General features: G+C 44.8%; 1 protein-coding gene across 7 annotated transcripts in view; it reads right to left on the reverse strand.

Moving 5' to 3' along the window:
- Positions 1–20,308, reverse strand: part of LOC130165303 (nck-associated protein 5-like) — a 126,045-nt gene that overhangs the window by 52,258 nt on the left and 53,479 nt on the right. For 5 of the 7 annotated variants that reach the window (XM_056370452.1, XM_056370453.1, XM_056370454.1 and 2 more), the window contains one exon: positions 10,224–10,287. In XM_056370452.1, coding sequence (XP_056226427.1) covers positions 10,224–10,287 — 64 coding nt within the window. The other 2 variants (XM_056370455.1, XM_056370456.1) reach the window with 2 other exon arrangements.

A 20,308-nucleotide genomic window follows, 5' to 3' on the forward strand; every position in this document is an offset into this window, starting at 1 on the left:
GAATCCCTTTCTGTCTGTCGCCGTGACGGAGAGTTCACACTAAATGTCACCGGGCCTGGTCTCCCGAAGCCTCAATCTTTCCCTGCGCTCTTGTTTTTCTTTGAATTTCAGTGCCGTGCCATCACATTAAGTGTGCATATTTATGGCATCAAAGTCCTTGAGCTTTCACACTTAGTGCTGAAAACCTGCAGCATACTCAGATTGTCACAAATGGTAAAAATGGCTATGAATAGCTTGTTTACCAGAACAGCAGCCATCCATCCTCTCTTCCCCGTACACGAAAACTGTGTTGTTGCTTGGTAACTTTGCAAGAAAAAAAACAACTTGTTTTTAAAGACTAAATGTGACCTCACTTTAACTATTGATAGATTTTGAACATAGAAGCCAAGGCTCATCGGTAAGACGCAGGTGGTAGAACTGAAGAGGTTCGAGTCATCCTTGCCTTTTCATTTCTTTCCACGTGCTTTTCCACTTCATTTACAGCTGTCTGCAGCAAAGTGTCGTGAACTTTTCCTCTGAAGCTTTGTTTGTGAGTGTGAATTAACCCCTTCTTCCTCATGAGGAACTTTCAAAGTCTATGCTGTGTAAGGTCTCCACAGATCACATGGCCATTTTTATCTGTCCCTTTTTCACCAGAGACAATTCAAAAATGAAAGCTCCTCTTTCAGTTTTTAATTGGATTCCTCTTCTTTCTGATGGCCTCAGCCATCTGCTCCCAAAAGAGAGAACCACCATCGCCTCAAACCCGACTTCAAAGGCCCCGGCCCTGTGCTAGCACACTCCCTGCTTGAAGGGTGGGGGGGGGATTTTGGCATTGCTAGTGAGTTTTTTTTTTTTTTTTTTTGCAGCGACAAAGTTGTGGAGAAGCTTTGAGCGACCGCTACCAGCAAGACTGAGGGTTTTAGCTGACAGAGCAAACTGGCGAGGATCATTCTATTAGTCTTGCAGTCTCTACACAAAGCCTGGCATCACCGCCGCTGACAATTTATGACAAAGCAATTGGCTGCGTTTTCTTGCTGCTGAAAGTCTAAGTGATCGACCATCTGCCACAATCTTGTCGGGAATATCAGCTAAAAAATACAAGATTGTAAAATAACTGCAAAGTGGGTTGAAGGCCCAAAAGACTAACTGGACTGTCATTAAAAAAAAGAAAAAAAAAAGGTTTCTCCTTCTGCAGAGCAAGCTTTTGCTGAATAAGAGATTTGAATGTGAAGTGCACTTTATCTTATTTGTTTGGCTTAATAAAGAGTAGACGTTTTCTCCAGACAATTATGTTATTATGGCTGTAATTGTGTCTGCAAAGAGACGAGTCATCCTCTGGCAGTAAATTCAGAGGGGGATTATCCTGTCAGTCCTCAGTAAAAGATGATATATCATCATCTGCCTTGATGTCTGCACAGACTTTAGAGTCTGAAAGGCCTGTTCAGTAGAAAATACAGAATTAATATCTTTTTTTTTTAAACTCTAGATCTTAACTTTAAGTCTTACTCTTCATGTTGAGCACCAGTCACAGACGACAGACATGCCGAGGTGGTTTGTTTTTTCCAGCACTGTGGGGACATCTAGTGGTGTGAAAGTATAAGGATATACTGAGTGGACAATGTGTTGAAGGCGAAAACCTTTTCCTTTTGTTTGGGTGTATAGACAAAACATCCTCATTATGTTTTCGTCTTTTCACTCTGAGTGTGTCATCGCCGTCTGCACCTGCGATTTAATGCTATGACATTAAACCAAACAAGAAGGAAAAATGTCAAAACGTCTGGAAAAGCATGCCTGTAAAATCACGTAACATTTTCCAAAATTGTTTTTTTTAATTTTTACTGTGACCATACTGTCTTGAATGCAACCAATAAACAGCCATATTTCACTATATTGTTGCTTGGTAGGAATTCTGTCACAAGAAGCAGATTTTAAGTGGGTGAATCAGTCAGGGAGAGAGAATATTAAACCCGAGTCACCATTAAAACCAGTTCTGGTCCTCTCTGTGGCCATAAATCCATGGCTACTATGTGGAGCGGCTCTTTACACAACAGGGAGGCTCCCCCCTGTCAGGAGTAATGGCCACTGTAAATCCAGTTATACAGAAGCATAAAGTAGTACACCCCCCCGCCAAGAGCTTGGACCTATATATGTGGACGGAAACCAACGACTTTCTGGCTCTTTCTTTCTGCAGTCTTTCTTTAAGGAAAATGAGTCACGGGATTCAAAAACAATGAACACAACAAAACATGCAAAAGGTTTTCTTCACCCATACATCATGTTGCAAGCTCAATATTTACTTACATGGCAAAAGCACAAAGAATTTTTTTTTTTTTTTTTTCCTGAAGCAACAAGGATAGAAAACATGTTTTTTAATGATACAAACACGGCATAAAAGCTGCTATTTACAAGTGCAACCTCTAAGCATCTATTAGTTTAGCTGAATTTCACCTGAATGCAAACAAGGCACAAAGGCCTTTTCTTTGCAGAACCACGTGTATTAATATGCACAGTATTGTTCAGCGAGTTGGCCTGGATTCTCACAGAAGTGCAGTAGCTTTAGTCCTGATTTTTGTTGCCCACATGGCCTAACTAACGCCCCAGGCATAAACCACCGACCACTATGTGTCTGCTGACAGAGTCTTGCCAACAACCTCAATAACAACACAGGATTTATAGTCTGTGTTCTAGTAAAAAGGGCCTCTATTGCTTTTGTTCAATATATAATTTCAGCAATTTAACAAGGCCCGAGGCCATTAAATCAAACATTACCATATCTTTATGTGGCCAGAAAATCCCGAGCAATACATTACGGTTTTTCTGGGTTGAAATGTTTATTGTCTACAGCAACTTCATGGCTTTTTTTTTTTTTTTTCTGTGGTAAAGAGTATGCTAATTGAAAGCATATTCTTTAATAAGCCTTAGCTACAAAGGGCAACACGCCTTTAGTAAAGCCTCGGTAGGACACCTCAAAGTCAACACTGAGATGGCATGTGATGAAAACATGCTTGGCAACTTTCTGTGAGAACATTTACTTTAGTTAATCCAACGACTGAGGAGATAATCCTCTCACTTGACTGCTCTGTCATGGCCCCTGGCTGAATGAGGTGAACTACCGCCTTCCCCCTGCGGAGGGCAACATTTTCCTGGAATAAAACTGCAGATGCAAGTAGCCGGCCCCAACAAAGCCAGCACTATCAAACAACAACAACGGTTTGGAAAAAGCAATATCAGATGGAATGGGCCAAGTAATCTATAAAATGGCCCAGGCAGGAGTTTATATCGGTCTACTGAGCCATATATCTGAAACGAGCCCAGATTGGGTGTTTCAGGATTAAATTTGACCTCTGTCGCAGACGAGGCTGGTTTCATTTCCTGGTTGATAAAAACTGTATCAATCTAGATATGGCAGAATTTATCACCATCAACATGTATAGCTTGAGATTGAATGGACTGCGATATGCTATTGATTTCAATACACTAAATGTACTGAAATAAATGAAAAATCCGGGATAAAAGAAACAGCAAACACTTCGTTTCTGTGTGGTGTGTTGTGTGTATTTTGTGTAGGATACATTAGGTTCAGAGTGCTTCCTCCTTGTTTCTTCTATAGAGAATGTCTAAAATTGTATTAGATGCAGCGGAGCCCAGAATGAAGCCTGTCTCTGTAATTGGACAGCATTAGATGGTAATGGTATTCATCCGAGCTGAATTACTAGAAGACCCGAACCCCCCTGATACCCTCCAAGATCCACAGAGGACTCTAAATTAATTAGAGACCTCTGCCTCTCCTTGTTGTGCCTGCAATGCTTTCTCCCATAAAAGAAAAAAAAGCTGCAGTGCAGTGTTATCAGGTTAAGTGCATGTGAGCGCGTAGCCACGACTGCGTCTCTGATTCTGTAGGATGTCCATCTGCGACTGTATATGTCTGTGCATTAATGTGGGGTTTGGGGTACAGTTCAGGGGGCTCAATAATCTCTTCATTACACAGAACCCCCCCCCCAGTTGGAGCTCTTTGCCTAATCAAAGGACCGGGAGCGGATCTCTGGCTCGCTGCTAAAGCAAACATCAGGGACACAATACACCATGCAGGTTCTTCATTCATAAATAAAACATGCCACTAGGCTGTTTGTGTGTATGTATAAGTGTGTGTGTGTGAGTGTGTGTGTCTTCATCAGCAAGACTGGAGTCACATGAAAGTGTAACATGAGGACGATTTGACTGCTTGGCTGGCACATACAGTGTAATGTATTTGAAATGCCAGGTCAGTTGCCCTGCTCTTAAAACCAGTCATTATATATGTCACTGAGACTAAAGCGTGCAAAAATAATGGCCTTTATGTTGTTTCTTTTAAATTAAATATTCAGTACTCAGTCATTTAATCATGGCGCCTGACAAAGATCTCAAAATTAAAAGGAATTGTAGGTGTGTGTGTTTCTTCACGAGGGGAAATTCAAAGGAGCATATGTTTTCTGAGACGACTTGTTATAGAAATAAGGTTGAGTCTAAACAGTGTTTTATTCACCAAAAATCTGCGTCCTATGTCCCCCAGGGCTCCATCAATTCAATTATCATGGAGAGCCACTACATTAGAGTGTACCACTTCTCTCTTACACAGCCGCCGGCACTATAGCAAATAATACACACACCCCAGGAATATGCTAAATCATATGAGTGGCCCATTTATCATTGCCAAGGGAGCTCCCCCCACTCCAACCCACGCACTCCGAGTCATTCAGTCAGTCAAACACACACACACAAATACACTCCGGAGAGAGTGGGTGAAAGGGACGGTGTGGAGATGCGATTTGAGCCTGGCTGTCAGCGCTCGTCACCCAGTGAATGTGCCGAGCACTGGGGGGACCCTGTTTCGGCCCTCGCCCCTGTCCGTGGCTGATAAGGCCAATCTGCAGAGACAGCACCTGAGTCCCCCCCCCAACACCCCCCTTAGTCCCCAAACCTCCACGCTGTCACGCATCTTCCAAACAGCTGTCAGAAACACTCTATGAAGGTCCCTCAGCGAAGGGGCTCCACGAGGACCGAGCCTTTCTCCCTGTCTCTTAAAACGGGGGGAGCCCCTCGAAGCCCTCCTTTATCTGCTGAAAGCACCCTACAAAAGACGTCCATCTAAAAGGTGTGTTTTCTATGGTGGTTTAAACACTAATAAATCATTGTCCAATAAAGCTTGATACCGTGGACTAATTACCACAAACACTGGGTTCTGCCAAGCGAAGGTCCTAACTCATACAGTGGGACTGCGCTCAAAATCACGACCCTCCATTCAATCTGTCTCTCTTCTCGGCTTGTTCAACTCGGTAAAAGCTGTGGCTCAGGCTGCACAAGAAGAACATCAATGTTGCACATCGACCTAGAACCTTTCTTGTAAAATGTGACCCAGCTCAGCACAAGATGTTGAAACTGCCAGACTATCCGATAGAGTAATAACACTAAGACACCACACTTTTAAAGACACAGTCAAATGAACGAGTGAGCTCTAATCTTGTTCCCCTGTGTTAATTATTCATTTGTCACATGTACAAGTATGTGTCAAAAATAGTTTTACATCAAAATTTCTTCCTGGGATTTGATTAAAAGAAGCTGAAGATGCATTAACGGCCATTTTCACTGTGACTTTAAACCTTTTATAATACAAATCAAATCGAAACCATATTTGTAGTACAATATGATAGTTTCTAAAACAGCTGAAGCAATCTGCTGAGAGTTTCATCTGTGTTTGATTTATCAATCCTTCTAATAACATCACCTGAGATTATAATAACAATATCTGCTCATGGCTCCTTGTTGTGGCGAACGCACTACGGTTAACACTGGGATAAAGGCTGAGCGCTTTGGTTAAGGTCAGGGTAAGTCTGCGGTTACAGTTGATACAAAAGGATAATTGCACATCATTTCCAGTTTTAAAAAGTTAATTTTACTTGGTGCAGTGTTGCAGTCTGTGGCATGAGAAAATCTGTTTTCATGTACAGAAATAGCTGATTCCTATTATGGCTCCAGGGGTTATTTTTTTACCATTCTGTGCCACCCCGTTTCCCACTTTATATTCACACATGCAGCGGCTCACTTCTTATCTTAACTCCATATTCTACATGAAATGCTCTGGAGAAATCTGATTTTTAAATGAGTATCGACACAATTAAGTTAAGTTCAAGCTGAAAAAAAAAACTATTCTCTTCAACGTTCACATGTATGTTTCGCTCAGCCATCAAATACTCTAATCAGCCCAAACATCCAGGGAAATAACTGTGTGAATCTGCTGTATGTGTGAGGCTCGTATCTGTTTAAGCTCAGATATCACACAGCGTCCGCAAAAACCCAAAGAAAAATAAAGCTAGTTTCTCTCAAAGCCAGATCGTTTATTTTCACATGTTGTTTAGACAGCCGCTTCCAGTGGTCATAATCTTACCTAACAGTTTTAAATGCCTTTTTAATGGAGAGCCCAGCCCCCCCCGTCAGCAGAGCGGGCGGCGCTGCCTTTACAAGCCTGCATATAGACTTCTGTTTTCTCTGTTTTTCTGCCTAACAGGAAACCCAGCATCCTGCCCCTGATGGACTTAGATTGCACTTCAGAGTGGCATCAAAAGGGAGTGGGAGACCGAGAGCGGCCCTGCCCTGCACCACGCCTCTGGGTTTGGGGTGTGAAGAATTCCAGAGAAAAACCTACAGCAGCGATGAGGCCTGTGAATGAGCGGTTTGACTCCAGACAGACAGGGCAGTCTTGTTGGAAAGAAGCTGAGGCCTTCACAGAATAAACCATGACCTGTGCTCTGTCAAACACCTAACGGGAAATCCACTGTTTTTCTTGTAAGACTTTTAAAGATTGCGCTCTGCAGAGCACGCCAAAAGCACCATGTCCAAACCCTAATATAAAGTTTAAGATACAAACAGTGGGCAGGTCTGGTGGCTGTTAGACCGTATCACTTCAGAATAATAACAAATGCATCTTGTGTGGCCATATTTGTGGTGAAATACTTTGCAGATGCTCGTTCCCTGAGCCTAACCGCTGATTGCCCAGCAAATTATTTAAAAGGCTTCATGCGATTCTCCCAAATGATCCATAACAAAAGAGTGTTGTACTTTTGCACTGCCAGTAGCCACCATGTTTCACAACAGGAGACCCAATTAAAACACACACTCTTCAGTAAACTGTGCTGTTAATGCTGTCTCATTTACAGCCGCGTAACGGTGCAAGCCAGACCCGAGGCTTACAATTGTTGCCGTGTGCACAATCATAAAGATGCCTTTTCACATTCTTTTCCCCCGCACGGCGCACCGGTAATGGTGCAGAAATGACATTCCCCCCGTGGAGCTTGCTCAGCAGAAGCGAACCTGCACAGGAACGCAGCCGGATGGCACCGCCGCTTTCTGTTTCTCTGATCGTGTTACACAGAAGACGCTAATGTATGTATAGAGGGGAAGACCAAGGCGGCGAGCAGAGGCTGGTAAAGAGAGGCATCAGATGCAGAGGAGAGGGTGGGAGCTGCTTCAAAAGTCTGTGGGCTGTTTTAATCTGTCTCTCTGGGTTAGCCCCTTGGCAGGCGAAGATGGGGGGGGGGGGTTGGGGAGTGAGCGAGTGGGCATGGAAGTGGGCGTCAGGGTGCTGGGGGTTCTGCGGGGGCACAGGCTGTAGCCGGTGAGCAGTTCCCACTTCACACCGCCAGCACTTTTGACAATTATCTCCTTGATGCAGCAGTCTCTTTTTCATTTCTATTGAAGAATCGTGCCTGAGCTCCGAAGCCTCCCAGGAATGCCGGAGAGAGAGTGCAAGGGGGGACTCCAACGGGGATAATCCCAATTTCAAATGGAGCTTAGTGATACCCCCCCCCCTCCTCCCTTTTCTTCCTCCATCGCCCCCCTCACCCTCCTCCTGTCTGGCACAGATAACTCATCCCTCTCTCTCTCTCTCAACCTTGTGCATGCGCAGACAGCCGTTCACACACCCCCTCAAAAGTAATAATCAGCATGTCGTCCACTCACGTGAGTCTGAGAGCCGGGCACAGTCTCACAGCGTGGCGAGTGATATGTTTTTCTAAGGCTGTGCTGAGGTCAGAGGACGCAACGGTTGGCGCTACAGGAGGATGTGCTGACATGTCGTGAGGCGTGGCCCCTGAGGCGTGGACACATACACTGAATTACATTACAGAAGAGAGAAGTGAGAACGTGCCCTCAACATTACCACTAATTAGGAAGGGCAGGACAGGATCTCCTGTGTGCTGCATGCGCTGAGGACACTTTCACACCGAACCTGTTTGGCATTCACGGAGCAAACGCAGGACTCTGTGATAATAGATGAAAGACTTTTTCAAGACTTCAGAAGCTAAACTACTTTTAAATTGCCATCCTTCATGTAAAACTGCAGAGGTTTGGTTACCATAGTAACCGAAAAGAGGTGAAAATAGTGCTGTTTTGGCTATTCCTATCCCCTTTTATTGTTCTGGTATTACCTCATTAAAAAGTAAGTTATGCTCTCTACTACCCTGGTTGTCCACCATTATCTGTGACACACGAGGCCTCGCTGCAGGCTTTGTGACCTCTGTGTGACCACCAGAGAACACACATAAGCCCGTAAAGCACAGTAATGTGCAGCATGACTTGCAGTCAATCAGCGGAGTAAACCTGTAGTTTCGATTCGTCTCGGCGAGGCGCTGTGTCGCTGACGACAGTCGGGGAAACTAAACTTTTCAATGAATGACTTATCTGATGGCCCATGTGACTTCATGTCTACACCTCTTAGTTCATTTGTAGGAAGTGAAGGCTGCAATTTAGGCAACTTTAGCCTATGAGAAACAGTGCTGCCCACATGACTCCAAGTCATGCAGTGATAGTGAGGGGTCATTGGTGGGTCCACACATTCCATTCATCTAAAGTAGCCCATATCTCTCCACGATGGAAATCAATATGGAGCCCTTGTTTCATATACACATCCATGACCGGGGTGACAGTACAGAAGAGTCACACAGAGGTCAGGGAGGAGGGAGGTGGGCGAAAGTGGGGAAAACTCATGACATCCTCCTTATGATTCTATTCAAGATACGTCGATGCAAATAAATCCTGGAAGTGATGCCAATCTCTGTCTGCAATTATCTCCTTTCACACTGAATCAGTCCACTGTGAAATATCAATTTCTGTGTCTATATTTATGAACTGATGCAAAACCGGACACAAGAAGAACCATTCATATTGTAGGTCATCTTCTCTGTAAACTCATAACAGAGAAAAACACTGCTACTGTTTTCTCAAATAAATTCAAGCCTCAACGACAGGAAGAATCTGCAGCGCTGAAGTGCCCTGGAGCAATGCACTGACTCCCTGCCCAGCTCCAAGGGCGCTGTTCTCTGTGTGACCCTGTGTTTTGACCTCTTTGACTGTGGGGAGAAGTGAGAAGAAAAAACAAGCATTCCTCCTTCAGGGATCAATAGACATTCACACACAACAGTGTGAAAACCTCAGAGTGTATCAGCCCTTGTGTGCTGTTGCTTTAGGCCTGCTGCCATAAAGAGAATCAGAGGCATCACTGGGGTGCAGCCGAACAGCTGGGCCTGTGGTTAGGGCCTCTGCTCAGAGGCTGCAATCAGCTGAGCTGAGCTTCATCACATGGTTCAACTTTTCACTTTCTGACCTCTCTCAGACAAACAGACCGTATTCACACATTTGCAAACGTGCGAAGAAAGATATGAATCAATGTAGACGTGTATATATATATATATATTTATGCAGATCTCCACCTCCTGAGTTATTTTCCCCTTCTTTCACAAGTTCTATTGAAAAAGAAGTGAAAGCACAATGTCAGCCAGTTCCAGTAAAGCCGAGTGCAATGCAACGTGACAGCTGCCACGCAACTGCAGCCTTGTAATGTAACACAACCTGACCATGCATCTGAATACCTGTTGTTCCTGCAGAATGTCTCCACAGGACATCAGGCCTCAAAACTATTTGAGTAAAATGTGTCACATTGATAAATACAGAAAACTGGCACCTTTTTACAATTTTTTTTTTGTACAGTTAGTTTTGTTGGTATCACATGGGTGAAAAATACCTACTTATGCATACACTTCTCCTGAGCTGTCTCCTTTAAGATGAACTGATGAAGTGTCGAAACTCCAAAGATTGACTTTGGCCGGCGTGACAGCTTGGCAGAGAATGAGGGTGTGTGTGTGAAGTGAGCATACTGTGGCTGTTTTGGCTTTGTGCAGATTACAGGGGCGAGCGGCTCCGCTGTACTTTACCATTGTTCCCTCGCTCTTGCTCCGTGCGACTTCCCTCTGCAGGCGAGCCACGGCCAGCTTTTCCCTAAACAAAAGGGAGAGGAGAGGAAGGGGAGGAAGGAGGGGAGAGAAAATAAGAGTAAGTCGACTTGTGATCATTCATCGTTCAGTGAGTGACACAGTCAGACTGACAACAATATTTTTTCAACCAGTTTTTGCCAGGAATTTCACTCATGTTAAGGAGAAAAAGGCCCTGAAGCAACTTTCAAACTAATGAAGACACCCAGACTCTCAGACTCTCTTATCAAATTCCTTTAGAGACAGTTAATCAATCACAGTATCTGATATTTAATTAAAGTCAATATCAATTCAGTGTATGAGAAACCAACACTTCTCTCTTTCATCTTTCTTTTGCCTAACAGCAGAAACCACAGAGGCCTGATCAGCAGATAAACCCACACACACACACACACACACACACACACACACACACACACACTGTGAAGACGATGTCGTTCCGCTAACCGCACAAAACAGAGGGGCTTGCAGTTCTGTCCAGACAAAAATAGCTCAGAGGAAACAAAAAGCAGGGCATCCTCACGCCAGACCTTACATTGCAGACACACACTCATCGCACACTCACAACATGTCTCTCTTGCACTCACACACCCACACACACACACACCCACAAATACACACACGTGAACTGGGCTAAACAAAGAAATTGACTGTGCGCGTCCAATCCGTTTCCCACGTGAGGGCATTCCAGACTTTAATGGGATAAATCTTGGCACACTAGCACGGATAATAAAGAACCCTGTTTTATTGCCTCTGCTGAGGTATCACAACAACTGAAACACAGGAGAAACGCTGCTCCGGGACATCCCAGCCTGCATCTCACGGTCGGCTATGAGCCATATATATACTGTTTGCCTTTCTACGAGTGTTTTGATGCAAGTTGCAGGAAAAACAAGAAATGCTTTGAGGGTGGAGGGAGGTGGGGGGGGACACACACCTCCTTTGGCAGTGCAACATGTGTCTGATTCTTCATAATCTGCTGGTTTCAGACCAAAAGTCATTAATTCAATTGTTAAATACTGCATTCAAAAAGATGTTAATACAGTGTCCATGCAGTGTATTGACACAAGAGGCACATGAGCTGCCAGATGTCCTCCAATTATCTCTCTCACATGCATAGCCAGGTATGCAAATGAGGCCATTAATTAAGCTAATGAATACATTAATTAGCAAATATTTAAGATAAGACAAGATCGACTTCATTGTCCCAAAGGACAATCACTCCACTTCCAAAAAAGGACAAAAAAAATGAGATACAGAACTGCAAAAAGAAAAAAAAATTACAAAATAAAACACAATCCACATATCGCACACGAGTCAATACATCTCTGCAATATTGTTCAACAAAATAAAAGTCTCAGAGCTGTTTCAAAAAGCTCTACTGTTATTTCCTACATAATAAACTGCACCACACAATCATCTTCAAAATAAAACCGGGTAGTAGTTAGTATATAGTATATATTACTAGTAGTAGCTAGTATATATATTGACTCTGTGTTCGCACAACACATCACACACACTCAAAGCCACCTAATATGGGACTTTGGGACCTAACACAGAAGTGTGTAGAGCAGACAGCCACAAGTAATCACAATCACCTGCACATTTTTCACATTTCTTCACTGGAGCAGACACCCAAACCTCCCCCCTCCCTCCTCCTCCACCAACCTCCCCCCAACCCCCCAAAAATAGCTCATGACTAACATCTCCTCGTCGGCTCTGACAAGACATCATTGTTTCTGAGCGGCTTACCTGTCGGGAAAAGCCCCTGGTGATTAAGCCACAGCTGGGGATGTATGGTTGATGGATGATACCCAGTGTCTGGACTGAGAAGAGCGAGCTGAGCTATAAACTAACACCACTGCTGTTGGAGGACATGCTCGCAGCCGTGTTCCCTCTAATGGGACCAGACTGAATTAGGCACAGCCGAGCCTGGCACGCCGATTGTGAAACGCAATGGCGAGGTTGTGACAAATCTGGGAGGAAGTCAAAGAAAAGTGTCGAAGGCTGTGAGACAAGGGGGTGTGTCTGGGCGTGTGCGCTTATTATTGTGCGTGTGTGTGTTTGTGTGTTTGCATTAGTGCGTTTTTTGTGTGAGAAGTTGGTGTGTGTTTTGTGCCTTCATAAACTTAGGTGTGCGGGTGGGTACATGCGTTCGTTAAAGTGAAAGGTGTTGTGAGACCTTTCATTAATGTGTGCATGTGAGGAAAAAATACACAAAGCAGTGTGGGTGTTTGTGCGCGCGTGTGTGTGTGTGTGAGAAAGTGTGTGACAGCTTGCTCCACACCTGAGACTGACTAATACACTCATGTTCCAGTTACACAATGTTTCTCTTCCTATTACCACATACTGTACGCTTACACCATTACGCTACCTTGAGAAAAAAAAAAAAAAAAGGTCTCTGGAACTTCTCACTGCAGATATTGTTTTTGTTAAACAAGGACCGGCCTGGCATTCCTCCAGTCTGTGTTATGGCTGAGCGTCAGCCCTGTAAGGGGTTAAGTTTCAGGCCACTTATGCACAGGCATGTTCCAGGAGCAACGGAGCATGAGCCAACTGCACCCCGAGAAAAATCATCTCCAAATATAGAGCAATTTGACATTCTGTGTTAAACATAATTACAGTAATTGGCACAAGCAGTAGTCAAAACAGTATTCTACTGCAAAACGCTCGCTGGCGACATTCGCGTCCAATTGATGGTGGCGTGTAATTGAATTATATTTGAGCAGCGTCCAAGCGCACATGAAAGCAATCTGTAATCCGCTATATTCGGTACGTTGTTTACGTATGCGTTTTGACTGACGTATTCCGGTTCTGAGTTGATCACTTGCGTTTCAGTCCCAATGGACGTGTGACATTTTGCCAATCACTCACTCAGTAAACCGTCACCAGCTGTGCAAACCAGCCTGTCAAAAATAGTCCGACTGAGTAAGTAGTCCGAGCCAAATGCTGTTATGTCAAAGGGGTTTATCTCAAGCCATCTCTTGCAGAAGGCTGGACATGCAAAGAGTCATGATGTAATGGTGTGGTGGGTCTCACACGCTAATTATGTTGTTTTCATTTTTAGCTAAAACACACATGTTCTTACAAATGTCAACCCAACAGGGTCAGAACACAGGAACGCCTCATTTTAAAAGGATAATTATTACTCCTCGGGTCTTATTTTTGTAGTTATGGCCATTGTTACAAATGGTTGTGAAAACACTAACGATGTTTTTCAGGCTAAGAAACATGAGCGGTCAGTTTAGCCAAAAGTGTAGCCAGATTATCTAAACCATATTGGGAGGTTCGAATCAAAGGTGTAATTACTACGGCAAGTAAGATAGGTCAAAGTTTCTCTTTGGCTAATCTAGGGTTTGTTTACAACCTGTCAGAGGGTCAGTGATGACAAAACATCATTATTACCGATATAAAAGTGCAGAAAAATGTGCAATAAATCAGAATCATCCTTTGAAACAGGAAGAAAAGTTTCCAAGAAATTCTGGAAAATGAAGCATGTATCTATTTGTATTCAATACTCATATGCTGCACACTTGACTGTGACTAAAGGGGAATTATTTCAGGCTTTGGTCCATGCTTTTGTCCTGTACATCCGAGCATGTGATGAAAGCACAAGCTGACAGTCCACCATGTATACATTCCTCCTCCTCCTCTGCTGTTTTTTCTTCCTCTTTCAGCCCCATTATAAAGCCTGGCTGGGTAAACGCCAGCAGCCAATCATGAGTGGTGTCGACGTGGACCTCCAGCGGTTTCCCAGTGACCTGGAATCACCTGAGAGAACCAGAGGCCTCAGCTGTGGAGGGAATCCCGCCGAGCCTCAGCGGCAGCTCTCAGCTGAAAAACGCCGCCTTTTCTCTGCTCTCGTGTTTTCTGTGCATCAGAAGATAATGAGGCGAGCGAAAGATGTTGTGAGACCTCGGTTATAAGGAGAAGCAGGCGGACAAACACGATGTTGCTGTGTGAAAAGCTCAGGATTACGTGCTGCTCTTTGGTCCAAGCAAATTCTCTGAATTGCATAACGTTAAAAGTCACAAATGGAAATCAAAATGTAAAAAGCAGGGATGAAACAACCCACGAAGCTCTAATACCAAAGGATTTAAAGCTGCTATCACTCTTAAATGATCCATCTATTACTTTTAATACAAATTCCTGTTACCTGGAATTAATGGAAAAATGCACTGACTAGTCCTCGAAAACAAGGGTCATTTTTAACACCTGATTGCGATTTTTTCTGCTCATTATCTCACTGGTTGCCGTTTGCTGTTCACGCACACACACACACACACACACTTTGTACACCTCAATCATCCTTTCCCTCCTTTACGCGTGCGATTCCAGCAGCATTCAAAGCTCTGAAGCCCTTCCTTCCAGATAAAACAGACAGCACGGCGCAGCTCCATCCGCGACACCAGCCCTGTTGCATTGACAGCGTATTCCGACACACTGTGTAAACCCTCCTCCGCGCTTCTTCCTCTAGCTCAGACAAACGTAGCTTGGCTGTTTACTTCAGAGCGCCGCGGCATGCGAAGACACGATCCGTCAGGGCCGGGGGGGGGGGATCAGTCACGGCGAGAGGGCATTTGCCAACCTGAGTCGACATGTTGGACCCGTGCGCTTTGAACTGCATTGTGGGAGGCGGACGGTTAGCTGTGTTTTCATCACTGTTATCACAGCTCCTCCATACAGGTGGTGTAATCCATTGTACATTGTTTGCTGTTAAGCACATAATGAAAGAGAAAGATGTGCTGTCTCTTGCGTTTTGGTTTCCTATTTCCTTTACCGTACACCATCTTATTATCAAGCGTGGTTAATCTCTCCTCTCTATAGAAAGATGTTATCAGATTAAATACCACATAACGCTGTACATCTTTTCCCCGCGGCAGTTCGTCATAGTGACACAAATACACACATCACAATGTATAAAAGATGCATTAATATAAACCGTCTTTCAAATATTGTCACTGAAGCTTACGAGGGGCTAAACATTTCAATCGTTGTGAGCAAACAACTGTCCTCAGAGTGGCTGGGAGGGATGCATAAATGTTTGGATGAGAGCTGCAGGGCTGCCATGCATTTATGTATTAGCGTCTGCACTCCTGCTGGGTTAAGAGCCCTGATACGCACGCAATCCCCATGGCCCACATAGGGCATCCTGTTCAGAGGGACTCTGGCAACGGGTTTTTTGGCCCCGACTCCGGACTGGTCATTCCCATCCTTAATCCTCCTACGGCCGTGTTATGTAACCTTCTGCAGCGATCCAAAATTTCACCCAAGCCTCCAGTGCAGGACAATGAGCTTACCGAGGCGTTTGATAAGTTATAACATCCAGCCCTGTCCGACAGGAAAACAGAGTTACAACTGTCGGGAAGGTTAAAGCGGAGATGGGGTGAAAACGGCTTTGTCATGTTGTGGCTGCAAAAAAATGTACTAACTGATATTTTTAGATGAAACACTGAGCGTTTTCACACCTCGCATCGCTCCAGTTTCTCACATTCTTGGGGTGATTCCCAAAGATGCTTTCATCTCAACTTCTCCTTCCTGCAGTTGAGCACCGCACACTGAGATGGCATGAAAATCAGCTTCAGCCCTCACTGTAAACATTTTCCTCTGAGGGGCGGGGCTTGCACATCTGCGACCGCTCAATTGGTCCCAGTGCATTAGGCAGGACCAATCAATCACCCCAAAAAAAGCGTCCATCGTGGACGCCAAACGCCGGCCTGACCTGCGCCTGTTCCCGCTGCCTCACCCACAGCTGGTTCCTGACCTCCTGTCTCCTGCCGTGGACCCCGTCTGCACCGGGAGGGGGGTGGTGGGGGCGGGCAGCGGAAAAACAGGAGCCACATGTCAGCACCTCACACACCCAGCTGCCCGGCCAGCCAGTCAACCAGCCCGCCAGCCAGCCAGCCAGTCAGTCAGGCACAATGAGGCTTACCTCACCGCGGCAGACCATCAATTATTGACGAGGTGAAATGTGATGAGGTTCTACCGTGAGCACACAAAGAACACACGCCTTTTGGTTTTTGCCATGTGGCCTTACGATGTCCTCACACAGCAACTTGTTTTTGTACTTCATGCTTTGAAGAAAAAATCCATCACATCCTGTTTTCAATTTTTTTTTTTAATGCAGATTCTGATCATAAGGACCCCAAACGCGTGTTGGATCACAATTCCATGCAGGTCATTATTGTGAAAATGTATTTATGACAAACACATCACAGTTTCAAACAACAAAGCCGGAATGGCAGAATGCTTTGAATGTTTACAACACAGCGGCAATGTGTGTCATGTAAACACTGTGACCTAACTTTTCCCTTTAACTTTCCCTTAATCGTGCTTCCTGTTAATGTATAGAGTTCTGTAATGGACTTTGTTTGGACACGTGTGCAGCGCGCTGAGCAACGCAGTCAAACCAGTTGAGATGATCGTGATTAGCAAGATTTATCCAAAGTCAACAACATGTTGAGTGCTCTGAGCTGTTTATGCTCTCCCTCTGTGATAACATCTCGCCCTCAGTGCTTTACCACCGTCTCAGCGCTGGATAGCTTAATTACACCGGTGCAACATAAAAGCGCCGGGGCAACTTTATTATAGTTTTTTGACAGGAGGGACTGACATTATCTCGAAGTGCGTGATTGATGGATACAATTGCAAGACTGTGTGAAAACCGTTCGTCTTTGCGCATGTAAACAACTGTAGCGAATTATCCGGCGAATCAGAGTGAGGGCAAAGGTTTCAAGGCATCCTTTTTTGTAGGCCATGATGAGATCAAACGCGTTCACCGCATCTCTAAACTTCTGAAGCAGCAAAAAAAAAAAAAAATCAGACGCGAGGAATCCTCCGAGACTCCTCCTGAGCTCCGAGGAATGTGCTCGCCAAGCGTGGATTACCCCTGCCTGACTGTCTGTCTCCCTAAATGTTTTCTTATTCCGCGAGCAGGGCCTGACCTCAATTGTTTCCAAGCCACAGACGCATTCCTGCTCAGACGAAACGAAACATTGCGGATGAGCAGATGTGCTTTAAAAATGGTTGCAGCGCTCGCCCCTGCCCGCCCGCCCGTCTGTCTGTCTGTCGCGAGGGTTTACTCACCAGCGCGACTCACGAGGAACGAGGACGGAGCCGGACGCAAACACACAAGGGGGAACTCATAAACACACGGATGAACACACATGTACAAACACTGATGCAGAGACACGCATACGCACACTCTCACACAGTTCTGAATCTTTCATGTCCAAAAACATAAAGGGGATGATGATTCCGCACCGCCGCTGGAGCTGAACAACCGCAGATATGAACAAGAAAGAGATGTTGATACGAAGCTGAACAGAAAGAGATAGAACAAGTTGCAACCCCCCCAAAGGAAGAAAAAAAAAAAGTCACACAGACGCACCTTGTTTTGGAAATCAAGCTTATCAAAAGGCATTCACAGCCACACGCTCACACTCCAACAGGTGATAATACTGAGTGTGTATTTAAGGTTTTCTAGCCATGACACATAATTGAGTTTAAGTAAAGCACCGTTCACACTGGGCTACAATTACCTCATGATTTAGGAGTTTACCTGTGTTTTGTTAGGTGCATTCAGACAGGATAAACACATCCTGATTTACACTTGACAGACCATGGCGGGAATTATGCTTCGGCCGAGGTTTGTTTAAAGATCCGTGCAGAGAAGGTTAAGGCCAGGCTTTGTTTGAAATGAACTGGCTCTGATCGCATCTGAGGGCAAATGTGTTTATACTCGATCTAAAAGGACGCACTTAAAGGCCTTCCGCCATAAAGAGGGGAAAAGATGTGATTAATCATATAAATGAGGATAAAGGAGCTCTCCTCAGAGGTTATACACACACCTGTAGGGAGAGGCAAAAAGAGCTGTGCGGAGAATGGAAGAGAGATCGAGATGTTCTTGAACCATCCGACATGTGCTTTATTTGACGCATAAGTGACGTCTCTGTCAGGGTAAACTGGAGGCGGCAGAGGATGGCAGAGGATGGCGATGCACGCACTTTCCAAAAACTCAACAATGCTCTGAAATAGCTGGTCCGACTTCCTGCCAGGAGACAGGGTTTGAAAAGCAGAACACTGGAGCTGAACCTGACGGATTATTGTTATACCCAAAATCACAGTGGTAAAACGGTATACCCGAATGCCATATGCACGTCACATGTTGGATGCATCGTTCTGTATTTCGCACCCTGCTCGGCCTGGGATGAAGTAACTGGGGCGCAGGGACTCACATTTATTACTGTACCATAATACTGGAAGGTTTCTGCTGACTCATGGAGGCTGTGCAGAGGCTACAGGGTATTTCACACCGGCTGTCAACACATCGTTTTCAGAGAGGCAAACAGTAGCCCTTTACAGAGGCAGACAAATGGCTGCTTCACATACAATAGAGACAAAAGTACGGTAAACAAGCGCACTCCAGCCAAGGGTCTGCTTCTGAACTGCTACACACCCCCGGGTGCATGTGTGTGTGTGTGTGTGTGTGTACGTGTTGCCGGGCAGCTGTTACATTAGTTCCTTTGTGATAAAGTTATCTATTCTGCAGATGTCAGATGTTGAGTTGCATCAGTATATTTAGATTCAGCTCATAACTCTCCCAGCTCCTTGATAGACAACCTTCCCCTCGCTGATGGGTTCAAACTGAGAGATACAGACAGTGATGAAAGGAAAATCATGTTTGGTTCCAGTTTTCACAGGAGCATTGCCATGGCGTTCTCTTTCCAGCGCTCCGGCACGCTGGTAATCAAGTAATTAAAAGTTACTGCACTCATTGTAATTCACTCTAAGTAAAGACTGTCAGCAAATGGCTTAAAGAGCTTAAACAGACAACAAGAGAGGTGTTTGGGAAAGAGTTTTACTGCACGAAGGTGAGCCTCTCCAGCAGCCCTTCATTTCATTTTCAGCTGCGCCCAACACCTCCAGCCACTGGACGAGGTCCTGCATGTTTCTCCCTCTATTATCCCACGATTTACAGCCGAGAAAGTGGGGAGCCGAAGTTTGTTGACATTCCCTGCCCCACGCAACCTCGAACGCAGCGCTAACCCCCTTTTTTTTCCCGACCTCGTAAAACGGCCTCGGCCCGCTGAAAGCATCAACCGTGACAAGGACAGAAATATGAAACAAGAGGGAATTCTCACAAAATGGGTTTAGACAGCTTTGATCTACAAACTTCTGAGATGCATGTGTCTGTGAAAGTATGTCAGCCAGCAGTCTGTGTGTAGTAAACAAGGGCAACACCATATTATCTTGTAAATTGTTGGCATGCAGGATGATGACCTAAAAAAACAAATCCAATTTGGAGATGTTTTTCTCCGAGAACTGAGGCATTTGTGGCGTTTTTTTTTAAAGGCGTGAATATGAGAGATATAAACAAAAGCTTTTTATAAAAGGGGGAAACAAAGGTTTATGTTTGGAGGCCAAGATACTCCATCTGCCCCTCATGCAAAGAGAACCAGAAAACAGGCAGTTTAAAAGCGGTGACTGGGCCCACCAGTCTTCGCACCTTGGTGAACTCATATGGAGCGAGTTCATCCATTTAGAAACCACAAGAATGCTCCGGCTCTAATGACATCACTGAGCAGTCAGCGAGGGTGTCTGGGTAAAGCTTTGTCTCCAGGCAAAACAGCCAGTGCAAGCAATAAGCCACTGATAGCTAGCAAATAAAAAGCCTTTTATTGGTTATAAATTGTGTCAGTCCATTAAACTTTATGTTTTTCCTGAGTGACATTACTCTAAGTTAAGCCAACAGCAGACACAGAGAGAAGACATCTGATAGTCCCATTCTTTTCTGGATTTTCAACTTGTTAACATTTAGTGGAACACAAAGCGATCGGACTTCAGCTGGAATACAATGTGTTCTGCATCTTTGCATCGAAAATACGCGGCCTGGTTAAAATGTCAGAACCCTTTATCGAGCTATTTTGGGGGTTTTTTCAGATGCTATATGTGTAGAAGCAGGTTCATTCCAGCCCCAAGAGAGCTCCGCAGGACTCGGACTGTTTTTAGAGTTCCCACGTGCTGTT

Source organism: Seriola aureovittata, chromosome 24, assembly GCF_021018895.1.
Source record: "Seriola aureovittata isolate HTS-2021-v1 ecotype China chromosome 24, ASM2101889v1, whole genome shotgun sequence".
Lineage (NCBI taxonomy): Eukaryota > Metazoa > Chordata > Actinopteri > Carangiformes > Carangidae > Seriola > Seriola aureovittata.